This window comes from Oxyura jamaicensis, chromosome 6, assembly GCF_011077185.1.
Source record: "Oxyura jamaicensis isolate SHBP4307 breed ruddy duck chromosome 6, BPBGC_Ojam_1.0, whole genome shotgun sequence".
Classification (NCBI taxonomy): Eukaryota; Metazoa; Chordata; class Aves; order Anseriformes; family Anatidae; genus Oxyura; species Oxyura jamaicensis.
Genome location: NC_048898.1, coordinates 23,738,705 through 23,753,660, shown reverse-complemented (window position 1 = coordinate 23,753,660; position 14,956 = coordinate 23,738,705). Strand labels below are relative to the sequence as shown.

General features: G+C 38.7%; 1 protein-coding gene across 4 annotated transcripts in view; it reads left to right on the top strand.

Moving 5' to 3' along the window:
• Window positions 1-476: 476 nt before the first annotated feature.
• CFAP43 (cilia and flagella associated protein 43) overlaps window positions 477-14,956 on the top strand; it is a 44,421-nt gene continuing 29,941 nt past the window's right edge. For 2 of the 4 annotated variants that reach the window (XM_035329822.1, XM_035329821.1), the window contains exons 1-8: window positions 477-644; window positions 3,602-3,855; window positions 4,541-4,637; window positions 6,832-6,999; window positions 8,560-8,710; window positions 11,250-11,400; window positions 13,226-13,288; window positions 14,440-14,519. In XM_035329822.1, coding sequence (XP_035185713.1) covers window positions 571-644; window positions 3,602-3,855; window positions 4,541-4,637; window positions 6,832-6,999; window positions 8,560-8,710; window positions 11,250-11,400; window positions 13,226-13,288; window positions 14,440-14,519 — 1,038 coding nt within the window. In that variant the 5' untranslated portion in view covers window positions 477-570. Of the gene's footprint in view, window positions 645-3,601; window positions 3,856-4,540; window positions 4,638-6,831; window positions 7,000-8,559; window positions 8,711-11,249; window positions 11,401-13,225; window positions 13,289-14,437; window positions 14,520-14,956 lie in introns of those variants that run through there. The other 2 variants (XM_035329824.1, XM_035329823.1) reach the window with 1 other exon arrangement.

Genomic DNA, 14,956 nt, shown 5'->3' with positions numbered 1-14,956 from the left:
TGGATGTGCAAGTCCTAGAATCATTAAGACTGGAAGAGACCTCCAAGATACCTGGTCTAACCATCCCCTACTGCCAATGTCACCCACTAACTCATGTCCCTAAACATTACATCCGGCCTTTCCTTGAGCCCCCCCAGCGACGGTGACCCCACTCCCTCCCTGGGCAGCCCCTTCCAACGCTGACCACCCCTAAAAGCAGCACCACAGCCGTGCTCCCTCTTCTCCCCAGGGGCCACCTTCTCTTCGGCTGCCTCTGAGGCTTCACCCCAAGAACTGCCTGGGGTGCAGGACGACCAGAATAGAGTAACAGGGTGACAGAGGACAGGCACAGCCGTGCCACTGAGGGAAAGCCACTGAAACAGGACGAAAACCATAAATAACCCCTGGGCAGGCACTACGCTGCTCATCCCATAGCAGCAGCGAGCCCCTCACCCTGCTGGCCCTTTAACTACCAAGCCTATTGGCCCAATCAGCCGCCTGCTGTAATCCTGCGGGCAGCCCGCCTCAGCCAATCGCAGCGGCCCTTCTGGTCGCTAGGAGACGGCGTCCCGGCGCGGCGGTGCGGGCGGCATGGCGGCGGGCGAGGAGTGGGCCCCGGGGAGCGGCCGCTGCCCCTCGCCCCAGGAGGCGGCGCTGGACGTGAGGTGGGGGCGGCCGGGTCAGCCCCCTGCGGGGCCCTGCACTCCCTACAGGCTGGGCCCCTGCCCTGTGCCCTCTCCCCTCAAGGCGTGACTTGGCTATGGCTCGTTCTTATTTTCTTATTTTTCTTTATTTTCTTGTTACCTGGCCTCGTGAGTTCGTGCAGTTTGGTGCCGATCCTGGCTGTGTCCCTCTCCTGTTTTACCCTGACCACCTCAGCCTCTGGGATTTACTCCGTGGTTCCATCCCTCTTGCACCCCACCATCGTCTCCTGCTATGGCTCGAAATATTCCTGGAATTTTAAACCGCAGTCCTGTCTCTCTCTCTCACCATCTTGACCTCGGTTGAGCCTTTCACAGCAATCCAGGCTATTTAAATATCTTTTCCATGTAGTGGAAGCGATGCTTAAACTTTCTAATCCAATGCAAGTATTTCAGCTGTGGCTTGTATGGGACAGCTCAGCTAGAGGCGCGGAACTCTTTAGTGGACAGAAATCTATCTACAGTTTCCTCAACCTATTAAAAGGAGAATCAAGCATCAACCTTAAACATTCTGAGAGCTGCAGAGTGAAAAAAAGGCACCGTCTGAAGCATGTCATGGCTACACAGAGTAGATCCCTTGTGCAAACTGGTTTTACGTGGAAGAGAGCTGTGACCCATTTATTTTATTTCTTTATTTATTTATTTATTGTGGAAAAAAAAAAAAAAAAAAAAAAAAAGGTTGGATATTAGGAAGAACTTCTTTACTGAACAGGTTGTTAGTCACTGGAATAGGCTGCCCAGGGAAGTGGTTGAGTCACCATCCCTGGAGGTCTTTAAAAGACGTTTAGATGTAGAGCTTAGGGATATGGTTTAGTGGAGGACTTGTTAGTGTTAGGTCAGAGGTTGGACTCGGTGATCTTGGAGGTCTCTTCCAACCTAGACTATTCTGTGATTCTGTGAAAACTAGCATTATTAAATGAAAGCACTATGCAGGGAAAAAAAAAAAAAAAATAAACAAAAAAAAAAAAAAAAAGCCCTTTAAAATGTTGCAGCACAGTCCATTTCCATAAAACAGAAACATTTAAAGTTTGCCTTTCTTTTATGCATTCTAGATTACTGCCAGCAGCGTTGGTATGTATAGCAGTATTAGAAGAAAGTGACAACATTATTTTGCAATGGGGAGGGGGAATACTATGTTCTGTGTCTTCAGAAAACACAGAACCTTGACAAAGCTAACGGTTACATATAAAGCTCTGTTTTGAATGAACTGTAACGAGCACTTTTCAATGACAAAATACATTTTGAATGCTCAGTAACTCCGAGTACTTTGTTCCATCAACATTTTACCAGCCAGCAAAGTTTGTCAGTGAAGTGCTTCTGATGCTGTGTTTATAAGGGGCTGGAGACAGACAAAGCATGGACAACATGTGGGGGAGCCATGGCTAGTTCCGTGACCCACAAGTACCACATCGGTCATAGCTGATGTCAGTCAGTCTCAATCCTTTTCCTTGTAAACCTTTATCGATTGCAGAAGGATAAATCGTGCAGTCAGCCCCTTAATTTATCCCTGCTACATATTTTCTAGAATCCGTTTGCAGAGGTAAAACAAAAGTTGAAAATACTTCATTTCCACGGACTCAGATCCAGTGCTGGAGGAAAGCATCGAGCTGGTCCTGTGACCATGTTCTTAAAGGTCTGCTTGTGTGCCATGGCAGGTCATATGGTTAGTGCTCATGTGAAAGGGCTGGAAGAGCACTCATCAGCTGACATGTCTGGGCTCTGTTCCCATGACAGTTCATTTGCAAGAATACACGGTCAGTGCATTCTCACTCCTCTCTGGCTGTGCTTATTCATCTCGTGTGTAGCAGAAGAGGCTGAATAGAAACTGCTGAGAAAGGATGACAAAAGTTATTGCTGGGCATCAATACCTTAAGACTAATCATTAAAGAATGTCCCTAATTATGGCAGCCCTGAGGCTATAATATAATTTAATGGAGTACAGAAGATCAGCAGTTGAACTGATCTTAAGACTGAGTTACGTTCATGAAAGATGTATAAAACTGCTGCTTGCAATTGCAGAGGGCAAAGATCTCTTCCAGCCGACCGCTATGTGGGCGAGGATAAAAGATGGAAAGGGCTTGAACAGAAACTAGAAGGGGCAGTGCTGATGGTAGTGCTGGACACAGGGTGCTGGTATGCTGCCAAAATGGTGTTGCCACGGTACTGCCAGGCTCAGCTGTGGCTCAGGCATCTTCACTTAGTGGTTAATGTAAGTCCCTTTGACAAGGGGGTGCTGATGTTGATCCACGCCCTTTCTCAAAGATAAAAACCATCTGCAGGTGGTTATGGGTTTGTTGGTATGTTGCAAGTTCTAAAGGTGACTCAGTTTCAGTAATTTATTTCAGTCCCTGTGTAACACGAGCCTGTTCACGTTCTGAAGTTGTATTGTGTTAAAGTACTGGTGCCTTTGAAGCAGAACAGTCCTTTCAGTTAAGTTCATACAAAGATAAGCTATGTATTTTTTTTTTTCTATTTTACAGCAGCAAGATGAACTATGAAACTTTACAAAAGGTTACACAAACATAAGTCCCTAGTATGGATCATACTTGAGTAATTATTTCAGAGTTAAGGTGTACTCTTTTACTATGACCTATGAGTATGAAAACAAAGCCTGTGAACTGGCTAATTTTATTGTTAATGAAAAGTGAAAGAAATATAAACATCTCTCCAAGTTCTTGCGTCAGTCCTTTGTGCTCCATCGTGGTAAGATTATCCCTGTGTTTTTGGAAACGTTGAACTAGCGATTCATGGTATTAGACGTTGAAATTCTTGTGGTTTTGCTAGTTTGGTATGAGGATGAATGTAACAAATCTGAAGCATCAGACCAGCGTGTCTTTTAAGCTGTTACATTCCATTTTTTGCAGTATTTTGAGAAACGTGTCTGTGAGAAATGTTTTAACACAGAGTTGTTCTTTCTTAAGTTGGGTTCAGGGATTCTCGAAAAAGAACTTCGGCTTTATCAACAATCAGACCGTCTGCTACCCTTGTGGCAATTACATCCTCTTCTTGGACATTAAAACAAAGAAGACGACAGCACTGCAGTGTCCGACTGGCCAGGTGGGAGCCTTCGCAGTGAACGCCAACAGCGAAGTGCTGGCCTTTTCAGACCGGAAGCTGAATCCCCTCATATATACCTACAGCTTTCCAGAACTGAATAAACTGGCAGAATTAAAAGGTACCAGCGTGGTAATGTTCTCTGTTGCCATTTCGTTAAAACAATCTTTCAAGCATCCAGTTTCTGAAGGGTGGTGTGGTTTTTTTTGAACCACTTGAGAAACAGTGTGACAGGAAACATTCTAATGGCAAGACTCACAGAAAGTATCATAAAGAAGTTTCCACCGCACTACTTTCAACTGGGCAAGATCATATTGCAGTAGGCTCCCCAGCAGACTGCTGAGATGGTTTGGTGCTGAGACATCTGAGATGTGAGAGGAATTATGGCTCTTTCAGTTCAAGTTTAGAGGCTGTGATCTAATATGTATTTCTCCCGTTCTATGATATTTCTCTCTTTAGTTAAGTTGCTTACCCTATCCATGTTTCAGTTTCTCAACACTTTAAGTAAGGATCATAATAGTTCCTTTACTCATGTAGATGGATGAAATTGACTGCAAAGGATTGCAGGGCACTTGAGGAAAAAACACTACAAATTTGAGGTATTAGTAAAACAAATTTTAAAAAAATCCAAACATAGGGATACTTAATGTTTTTATGATCAAATTAAAATAATCTGGTGTGAAGCAAAGGAATCACAGCATCTTCGAAGAATGGATATGAAGGAACTGACAAAAGCACGTTATTTGCCAGAGTATACAGCAAAGTCTGGGCAATTAGAGCTCATGTTCTTTGTTTTTATATTTTAGGTAATGTTCAGTTGGACTACACTGTACTTGCGTTTAGTTTCACCGGTCCTTATTTAGCCAGTTACTCTTCAATCCCAGAATTCGTTCTTTCAGTATGGTAAGAGTGAAAAAAATTCTTTAATACCTTTTGAATTCAATTAATATTTTTGTGTGTGTGCTATTTTAGCATAAATTAAATTAACAAATGTGAAAGATAAACTGGTTGCCTTCATCTTTCTTTTTTTTTTTTTTTTTTTTTTCTGAGGGATTGATGGATCATTGTCTGCAAAGCTTCTGTGCCAAATTTGCTGTTTTTTTTGTTTTGTTTTGTTTTCCTAGCACTACTCAGAAAGACTGTTACTTTGCCAGACCTATCTTCTAGCTTCTTCAAAATTTTTGTTTTCAGTAGTTCTCTTAATTACTTGTGCTTGATCTTAGTTCTATCTTATAGGTGTGCGCAGTGATTACACTGCCATGTGTCCCTGGGTTAGATCATCATTTTCATCACTGCAGTGAAAAGAAATATTATGTGATATGGTGGAGATGCAGAAAGTCAAAATATTTAATTGAACTGTTCTGTAAAAATAAAATTCTGCTTTTGCCTGCATGGCAAAAATTGAAGGAATATACTGTATAATTTCAGTGTAATGATGACCTTTGTATTTCTTTTACAATGATTAGAGAAGAGTCAGAAAGACTTCACATGCTTATCACTCACAGAAATAATATGCATGGCCTAATATATTGGACACATGCCCTTAAACAAAAATCCACTCTCTTGAAAGACTATTCTGGGTTATACCTAAAATGGAAACATCTAGAAATATTTAAATGCTTTAAAGTAATGACAATTTCCAAGGCCAAACTATGGAGACCTTTTTGAATCTGCACAAATGAAACTGTCAGCATCTAATTATCATCAGAACAACCCTTGATTCCAGTCAGAAAGAGCTGAATAACAAAATAGAACCACCTTACGATATTAAACTTAGAATTTATAATAACTTGAACAGAGGTAGGTGAATTTACTGTGAGATCGTGATCTTCCTTTTTGCAATTAGATTATAATGTGCATTCATTGTAGAAATTTGTAGAGGAAATAAATCCGTGTTTAGCATCATTAATGTGATTGCAGAATGATGATTGCACAATTCCTGTATTTTAAGCACATAGTATAGAATAAAAGGTGTAAGAGATGTTTTGAAAGTTAACTCAGCCTCAGGACAGAGAAAGCCTATCGATAACTAAAAGCTGCCTTTTGTGTGTGTTATTTTATCCCCAGATTTTTATTCTTTTCTGTTTGAAGGAGAGGTTCAATTTCAGATTCCTGTTTTAGATACATGTACCATGGTGTTTCAGATCTTAATAAATTTATCTACTCTAAGATTGTTGGCACTGTTAGGTATGAGATGAGAATACTGACATCTTTAGAGAGAGACATCTACGCTGGTACCTTTTAAAGTCAGAATTGCAGCTTATAGCTTTCTGTAATGTTAATGAAAGTGCTTATGTGCGAATGCTTCTCATTATTTTTTTTTTTTGCACATGCTGTCAATATTACATCATTGTTTTGCCTCCTGATCAGTTTCTGAGAGGAAATTTCTTACAAGCCAGAACAACAGTTAAATTAAATCCATTTACAGCACCGTATGCATTTTAGTTTTCTTCATCTTAGCAGTAATGACAAATATGAGAGCCATAAATGTTACTTAGATTGTCAGATATATTGCCAATGAAATTATGAAACAGCTTTAAGTGTTTTTTCAAATTATGTTAATCAGTTTTCAGACAGCACCTAAAAATGCAAATGCAGTCAAGAATTAATCTGGACAATAAAGAAATGTGTAAATTAGAGTATGAGACTATACAATACATTACACCAGGCAAAGGTATTTCCATGTTATGTACAGCCGAACATAACAGCCCCACACAAATTCTGTGCCGTTTTTTGCTCAAAGTAGTTAATGCAGCTGCAGTGTGTGCCTGCATTCACAGCACAATTACCGTACAACCCAATTAATCCCTTGATAATCAAGGGCTGACTGAGTTTTCTCTCTTTCCCTCTGAGTTCTCAAAATTATGTTACTATTCATTCTTTTTGTAGCAGTACTAATTTTATGCGTGGCTAATTAACCACATCCTTTTCATTCCCAGAACCTGTCTTGTTTAGCAGCATAGTTTTTAGTCGGTGGCAAAGTATTTGTTTTCTAACTGTGATCTTGAGTATCAGTTAGAATCACATCTACATATTTGGCTTAAATGTTTTTGACGACTTTAGTGGATTTGATTTTCTTTTACTCTCCTTAATGAAGGAACTGGCAAGAAAATATCCTCCTGTGCAGTGAGTCCCAGCCAGCCGTACCAGTGACCTCGTTAAGTTTTAATCCCATGAATTGGCAACAACTGTGTTCTGTTAATGAGAGCTCTGTTACTGTCTGGCATATTGAAAGGAATTATGATGAGCATCACCTTAAGCGAAAGTAAGTAGAACACCTTTCAAGTTAAAAGAAAAATCCAGAAGTATATTTTAATGACTAAGATTAGCAACCTACATCTGTTTGCAAATAATTTAATCCAATTTAGTTTGCCTAGTGATTACAATCAGTGATTGTTAAATTGCAACCAGTTTGATTCTACCTAGTTAATCAAGTGAATTGAATTCATGCTTTCATTTCTTAGCACTGTCATATCCCAGTCATGCACACCATTGAAGCTAATACTGATTGGCATTTTTGGTAGCTGTCTCTATCAAAAGCTACCCAATTGCATTAATATAGTGCCTGGGCTGCTTTCCTGTTCCTGCAAGTGGTTATTCTGAGCACTGAGTGGGAACGTGCATTGCTTTTGTGGCTATGAGACTGCCGGGTATGGCTTAATTTGCTTCCTCATAAGCATTGTTAAACAATATGTAGTTACAATCACTAATTGTACCAAAAGCAGTATCGGGTTTCTGTGTGATCCAGCTTCTGTGGTCAATTTACAGATGTAGAGGAGATGGCTCTGATAATGCAATTCACTGAGCACAGCAAACCTAGAATTTATTTATGCTAGAAACTTTTTTGAGTCTGATTTAAGAACACGTGGACTAGTATGCATTGTTCAAGACAGAGATCTTGAAGTATAACATATGTGCTGTTGCAGTGGCAGCTATTCTACAATCCCCAACAGCATATTTCATCTCATTAACTATGAATATAACCAGTATATTACCCCTGACATGGTTATAGTAGTAAAAGTATAGATGATGCCTTAATCTGAGATCTGGAAGTTGATGGTGTATTGCCTTTTGCAACTATCCTTAGATTACTTTAGATACTCCTTTTTCATTTCTTTCTTTCTTTTTTTTTTTCACTTTTCATTCTGTTCAGTAGATGTTAAAGCTCCATTGAGAATTATTTATTTTACATAACATTTTTTTGGGTTCTAGATAGCATAGTTTGTAAACTATAGAATCCAGAATGCCCACATTGTAACAGCCACTTATACACTGATTATCAACTTGTTAACTTTCTCCAAATAAGCATTATGGTTAAATTGTCACAGCACGTACATACAAGTAAGGTGTGGGTTATTATTAATCCTGGTTAATAAGGAAACAGAAGGATAGAATAGTTGTTTGTCCAAAGCAACAAGAAAAGACAATGAGCTAGAATGTGGCAGTCCACTTCAGCCAGTAGGAACATCCCTCCTTTGTAAATAAATTACTATTACTTTTAAGTGAAACAGTACATGCCACGTAGAATGACTCTCTACAGCAATGTTGTAGGAATTGTTCAAGGCCAGTTTAGATGGGGCTTTGAGCAACCTGATCTAGTGGGAAGTGTCCCTGCCCATGGCAGGGGGATTGGAATTGGATGATCTTTAAAGTCCCTTCCAGACCAAACCATTCTATGAACAGTTTTCCAGTATCGTTGCCAAAGTAAAGCCCATTAACTGAGTTGGCATCTCCACATTTTGAAAACATGCTTCCCAGTTTTGTATCAGCATTTGCTATTTGTGATATTTCTTTTCCTCAGACAGTGTCTGTTGCTTTTTCACAGCCCTGTGAAACTCCCTTATAGACAAGGGTCTCCAAATCTTCATGAAGATTTGTTTTTCCCGGATTCTGGTAACGAAGATCCCTACCATGGCCCTGTTATGCCAGTTTCAGCCATTGCCGGATTGGTGGGAGATGAAGCAGAAACATTCATGGTAGCTACTAATTTTATGTTTACTATCCAAGTCATCATGCACTGGGAGAAATTGCTAACGTGTGTCTTGTAAGTTAAAGCATTCCCTTACCAGCCTCCCAAGGTGAAACATATGGCTTTGGAAAATCAGTTCCTGCACAGGTTGATCTGAATACACTTGATGTAGAAGATGCTTCTTTGAAATACTGTTTAGTTCAGATTTTTATGTTGAAAAGTATCTAATGCAGCAACTTTCAGTGAGATTGAAATTACTGAGCTTGCTGAGTTCTTGAGATATCCAGATATCTTCAGACTGCAGTTGCTGTAATGAACTAACCTGTACAAAGCATTTAGTGCTGTAACTGCCATTCCTCACTGACTTTATAAATTGATAGGCTGCTGCTGCAGATGTATAAATAAATGGTTGCTATCACTGATGATTACAAATGTGCATGAGCAGTTGTCTGACTCTGGATTAAAATCTGCATGTCAACATTTGTTCATATCTTGGAGTTATTTTCCTCTCTAACATTATGGGTTTTTGTTTGTTTGCTTTTAATTAATAAGAGACAATGTGGTGCTCCTGGGGTGGTTATTGAGGTGCTTTCAGTTTAATGCAGTGGAAACAGTATCATAGCCTGATGAAGATCTCTTAATCCCCACAGAATTCAATAGAAGGATGTTTTCTTTATCACTAAGTCCAAGTCAGCTGAGGTCAATGTTTTGTTGATAAAAGCATCAAAATTGGCAAACCATTTATTTAGGCTAATAAGTAGAGGAGTTATTGTCAACCTGCAGTCTGTGGTTCCTTTGAGGCAGCAGCCCACTCCTAAGGAATGTTGACAGGCAATTAAGAACAGCCAGCCTGCTGCAGGCACGCTTCTTTGCTTGTTAGGTGTCCACGCTCTAGAACAAGATACTGAGGCCAGGTATGTACCAGAGTGTAACCACAACGGGGCAGCAGAACGAAGGGAATCGAAACATCCTAAAGTTATCGATCCTTTTTTACTTGCATATTTATTAAGTTTTGTTTCAATATTTTTTATGGTTGGGACTTAAGGTTTGTAAATTCCTTGCAATTAACAGCCCATTTGACTCCACTTCATCACCAATACCAATTTTATTCCATTGACTTTTTATAAAACTTTTAATGGCAAGGATCCATCCTGTTTTTTTTTTTTTTTTTTTTTTTTTTTTCTCTGCAGAGCTGCTATTCAAAAGGGACAGAAGCTTAAAAAAAAGACTGCATTATTATTATGCACCATTGTACCAATGCACAGTTCAAGAAGCAACCTCATTTTAGATTTACATAATCTCATCCTAGGATTAGCATATTTTATCTAGTTTGTGTAAAGGCAGTAATGACAAAGGAACATTACAAAAGTTGTCTTTACAGAGGAAGCTTCTGATTCACAGTAGTTCCTTTGCAACCTTGCCAAAGATTTGTGCTGTTCAAGCCTTGTAGAACCAAGGAAAATGCCTATATTAAATGTTTTTTTTCTGGTGATAAAAAGTCTCAACCTGCTATAGATTTCTTAGTTTGTCCTATTTGATTTCTAAAGTAGTCAAGTAGTTCTGCTCACATACATTGTTCTTTGAATCTTCTTGTAAATATTCTCACAAGATTTTCTCATGTGTTTTTACATTTTTTCACTGAAGCCTCTTCAATCTGGTTCTTTCTATTCTTGGTATCTATATAACCCCTATTACTGTTGTATCTGAGCAGGTCACAGTGTTTAATAATATTTGGTGGAAAAGTACTGTTCTTCCTGTTTTATGGATGACAGATTTATGAGATTTGTTTTAGAGAGATGAAATTCAAGGCACATGGGAGGTCTGTGGCTGGGATATTTCTAGAACTAATTTATACATGACAGAAAGATTGACAGAGCTGGGTTTTTTTTTCAGAACAATTTGGTTATATGATATGAGAAGCTATCCAAGCAAAGTGTATTTTAATGCTAACATGTATGCAGGACCACATGATGAAGAAAAAAAATAAGTTATGCCTACAAAGTAGAAGACTGTTCTGAAAAGCCATTTGAAAAACATTTATCAGGGCAATGTCATAGGGGGTAATTATATCAATTTTGGATCCCAGTGCTATTCTGGTGTAAAAATCCCATGATCTGGGAGCTCATTGTGTTGAATTTTATCATAATTTTATCATTAAAATGAAATGGTTATGGTGGGTCAAGATTTTTGTGAGAGTAGGGAAGATTCCAGAGGGATTTCCAAGCTAGAAGACAAAAATGTTGGAGAATAAATCTAGGAATATATATATATATATATATATATATATATATATACACACCATTATTAATGGAAATATAATTGTTTACACAGGTTTCTGGGGGGAGATATGAGTTCTCCACCTCTGTCTCCAGAGATAGGCTTTTCTGGAAGCGGTTCTTGGTTCCCAAATTCCTAGCCTCAGTGAAAGGATGACTGAAAATATTAAAATCAGACTTGAGATTTTTTTTTTTATTGGCCTTAAAATGTATGTAACTATACAGGTATTTGCCAGTTGCTGATTTAACTTCTTTATTTTTGTGCTGAAGCCTCGAGCTGATATTAAGCCTTTATTGCATCCTACTGCCCACTGCTGGACTGCAACCTCTGACATTTACATGGGCTGTAGAGAAGGATATATTTTGAAAATTGATGCCAAGACACTCAGTGCTTGTGTTCTTCAACAAAAACCTCTACCAGGTAAGAAACAGTTCTGTTGAGTGTTTTATTCATGTACGGAGGGAGATGGGTAGGACAATGAAAGGGTTTTTTTGCCTTCTTTTGTTCTGTTGTATAACTTAGAGAAGATGTAAAGCTATATAGTAGAGCCATGTGAAAACCATTGTTCTTTTATTAGTACGGTAAACATCTTAGAATGTCTGTTTATCTTCTAAGTGGGTTTCTTTAGCACTCTTGAAAAAGCATTCATTTTTCTAAGGCAAGAAAAAAGAAAAAAAGCTCTAAATACATGAAAACTGTCAGATAAAAAGAAAACAGTTCCAGGAACCTTTATCTTATTAACAGCCCTATTAGATCAATATAAAACTATTACTATACCAGCTATATGTAGTCCATTTAATGCTGGTTATATGCTGGTTATACCAATAATTTATTTGATTTTGCATGAAATATTGGATTGTCCTCATTTGGAATGTTAGCTAATGATAGAACAGATCTTTGAAGACTCAGGTTTAGCGTGGTATCAATTAACAGCACAACTGAATTGAATATAATGCTGCTTAGTATAATTGCATAAGGTCAGCTCTTACGTAATGAATTTTCTAATGACAAGTCTGTAAAGACTGTCAGGCTTTATTGCAGAAAGTATGAAGCACAGAGGGTGAGCAGAAGATGCCTCTTGCTTAAAACAAAGCAATCTACGTTTAAGTTTTTCTAGAATGCTCAGCACATGTCCCTCAGATTGATTGCAACCCACTAAGGTAATTTGTCTCCCCCATATATATTCCAATCTGTCTTTTTTTCATGGAGGCCTCTGGCACGCTGGTGAATGAAGTTGGCAACAGCAGCACATTCCATGCCTCCTTTTTTTCTGGGAACCCTGAGGTCTCACCCCTGCTCCCCACCATGCGCTACCCATCTATGCCCATTCTGAGGGCTTCTAAGCTGGAGGACAGTTAGAGGTGGCAGCATAAACTGTTCTGGCAATGGCAACCTGTACCCTGTCATCCTTTGCAAGGATGGAAGGAGTCAGTCCTAGTGCACACATGAAGTTCACTGTTTCAGTGAACTGGTGGTAAGACAAGTAGTGGAACATGCTTCTCCCCAGCACTAGAAGAGTGCTGAAGAGAAGATGTTGTAAACCAGCATAGAATTGTTTCGCTAATAAAGGCTGAGTTGGAGTTAATGGACAGGCTGACGATAATCTTGATTTCTTCTTTTGCTGTTTAAAGCATTATTTTTCAAGCTGCAACAAGCATCCCTGACTTTTCCAAAGTACTGTATCTCTGTTACAGTTTTGATAGTTAACACAACAATGGAAGGCTGCTCCTTAAAAATAAAAAATAAAATCCAGCTGTGTTCCTCTGCTTTTGAAATTACCACATCTGCAGGCTTACCAAATCAAGAGTTGGAACAAGAAAAGCTGAGGTGTGACTAGAAGCATTTTTGCCTGTTCAGTAGAAGGAAACGTTTGCCATCTGGGCTTTTACTTGGCCTGTATATTCTTCTTTGAGTCCTGTCCTAAAGCCGTAACAGATTCGTCAGTAATCACATTGTATTGAAGCTTCTACTTAATTTAAAATAATTAAATTTAAATTGGTCTCTATTTAGTAGAATACTTAAGTGCATGTCCAGCCTTAAGCATGTGCTGTATTTCCACTTCCTTTTACAGCTGTCAGCTGAACTACAGAAAGATTGTGCCTGCCCAGTTACGTAACGATGGGTATTGTGAAAGAACGTACATTTTTGATTCAGTATACCAAACCCAGTCTTTCTTGCAGTAGACTGACTTTTAGTGCAACACTGACACATAAACAAGGTTGATATTATTTTTCTTTTTGTGCAGAATACATGCGTAAAGTATCAGACGTGGTGGCATATGTTCGTAGAGAAGTATGGAAAAAAAAAGGTATTTCCATGTTCAAATTAAGCTAATAGATTTTTAGGCAACACCAGTGACAGCTAAGAGTAATAATACATGAGTAAAGTTGGAAGCCATTGGTTAGAAGAACTCAGATCACACTGGCCTCTGTAAGAGCGATGAATGGCAATCTTTTTTATGTGTACCTGATAAATAACTAATAGGTTTTGTGCTGATAGAAAGTCAAATGAATAACCTCAAGAGAAACAATGGCAGTGAAATTATATATGTTCTTTCTAATTTCAGTTGGAATAAGCGATGCTAGAGTAGGTTCTCTTCTGCTTAGTTTTAGTAATGTTTTTTTTTTTTAGAACTGCAATGACTTGTAATTTAGTTAAGTTAGGATTTAGGGGTTGTTTTGAACACTTTGTTTTGGGTTTCAAAGTGCAAAAAAGATATTCACATCATGAAGTTCAGCACAAAGCCACAAAGATGACTGCAGTTTGAGTACTTGACAGAAAGATGGGCTGAGAGAACTGTTTGCTTAGCCTGAAGGAAAAAGGTTATCTTTCTGTTGCTTTATCTTCCTAACGAAAGGTAATAGAGAGGATGGAACCAGACAGGCAAGGGATACATTTTGTATCAGCAGAAATTCTGGGAAAATAATAATAATTTAAAAATATCATAGTCAAGACATTGGGACAGGTTGCCCAAAGAAGCTATGGATTTTTTCTTCTTGGGGATATTCAGAGTGGTTATCAGCTGTGCATGACCCTGATATGATCTGGTAGGATCTGATTCAGCTTTGAAGTTGGGTCTAAATTTGAGTTGGTCCTTTGCTGAGCAGGAAGGAGGGTGGATCAGAGGATTTCTAGAGTCCCTTCCAACGTAAATGGCTGTATGATTCTGTTACTGACAAACTTAGTATATTGGTCTTTGTAGCTATTTAGCAGTGTTTACACAATCAAACTATTTCTCAGATCAGTTTCTAGTTCATCAGACCACAGTAGTATTGTCACTTCAAATTATGTATACCAGCCTTCTCCTGTATTAGCAAAGCAGAAAGTCCAAAGAATATGTCATAGAATCAGCCAATAGATCTTCTTGCTCTCAAATAGTAAATTCTCCCAGACTTGAAGTTGAGACGCACTGTTGAAATAAATTAAATTTGATATTTTATGTCGGTCTTGTGCTCTCAGGTGGCAAACCAAGGAATCTGCAAAGAACAGTTGTATTTGCCATGGCATTTTGTAACGAGGGACTGTACACAGCTGGAAGCGTAAGACATCCTTCATGGTCTTAACTTATTCATGCTGCGTGAAAATCTAAGAATATTTAAGATGAATGCATTTGCAGAGTTCACTACAAAGACAGGAGCTAGGGGAAAAAAAAGAAAAGGGTTGCAGAGCTGTAACAGACCTCTGGCATTGTGTCTATTTTCCTTGTTAAGACTTGAGACAAGAAATTGGAAGGGAGCAGGGTGGGAAGAGATTCCATTTTCATAGTCAAATTAGTGGCAAATGAAGATAATACTATTTTTAACAAAAGGCAGGGAGCATTCTAGAGGAACAGAAAAGAAAGATGAATTTGAAACACAGAAGTAGAGAAAATGGCCAAGAGAATTGCAAAGTTGTTTTTTGCAAAATCTGCCTCATCATTTAACCCAAATGCATGATAGTACACTACTGGTTAAGAGTGGAACAAATTCTGACACTT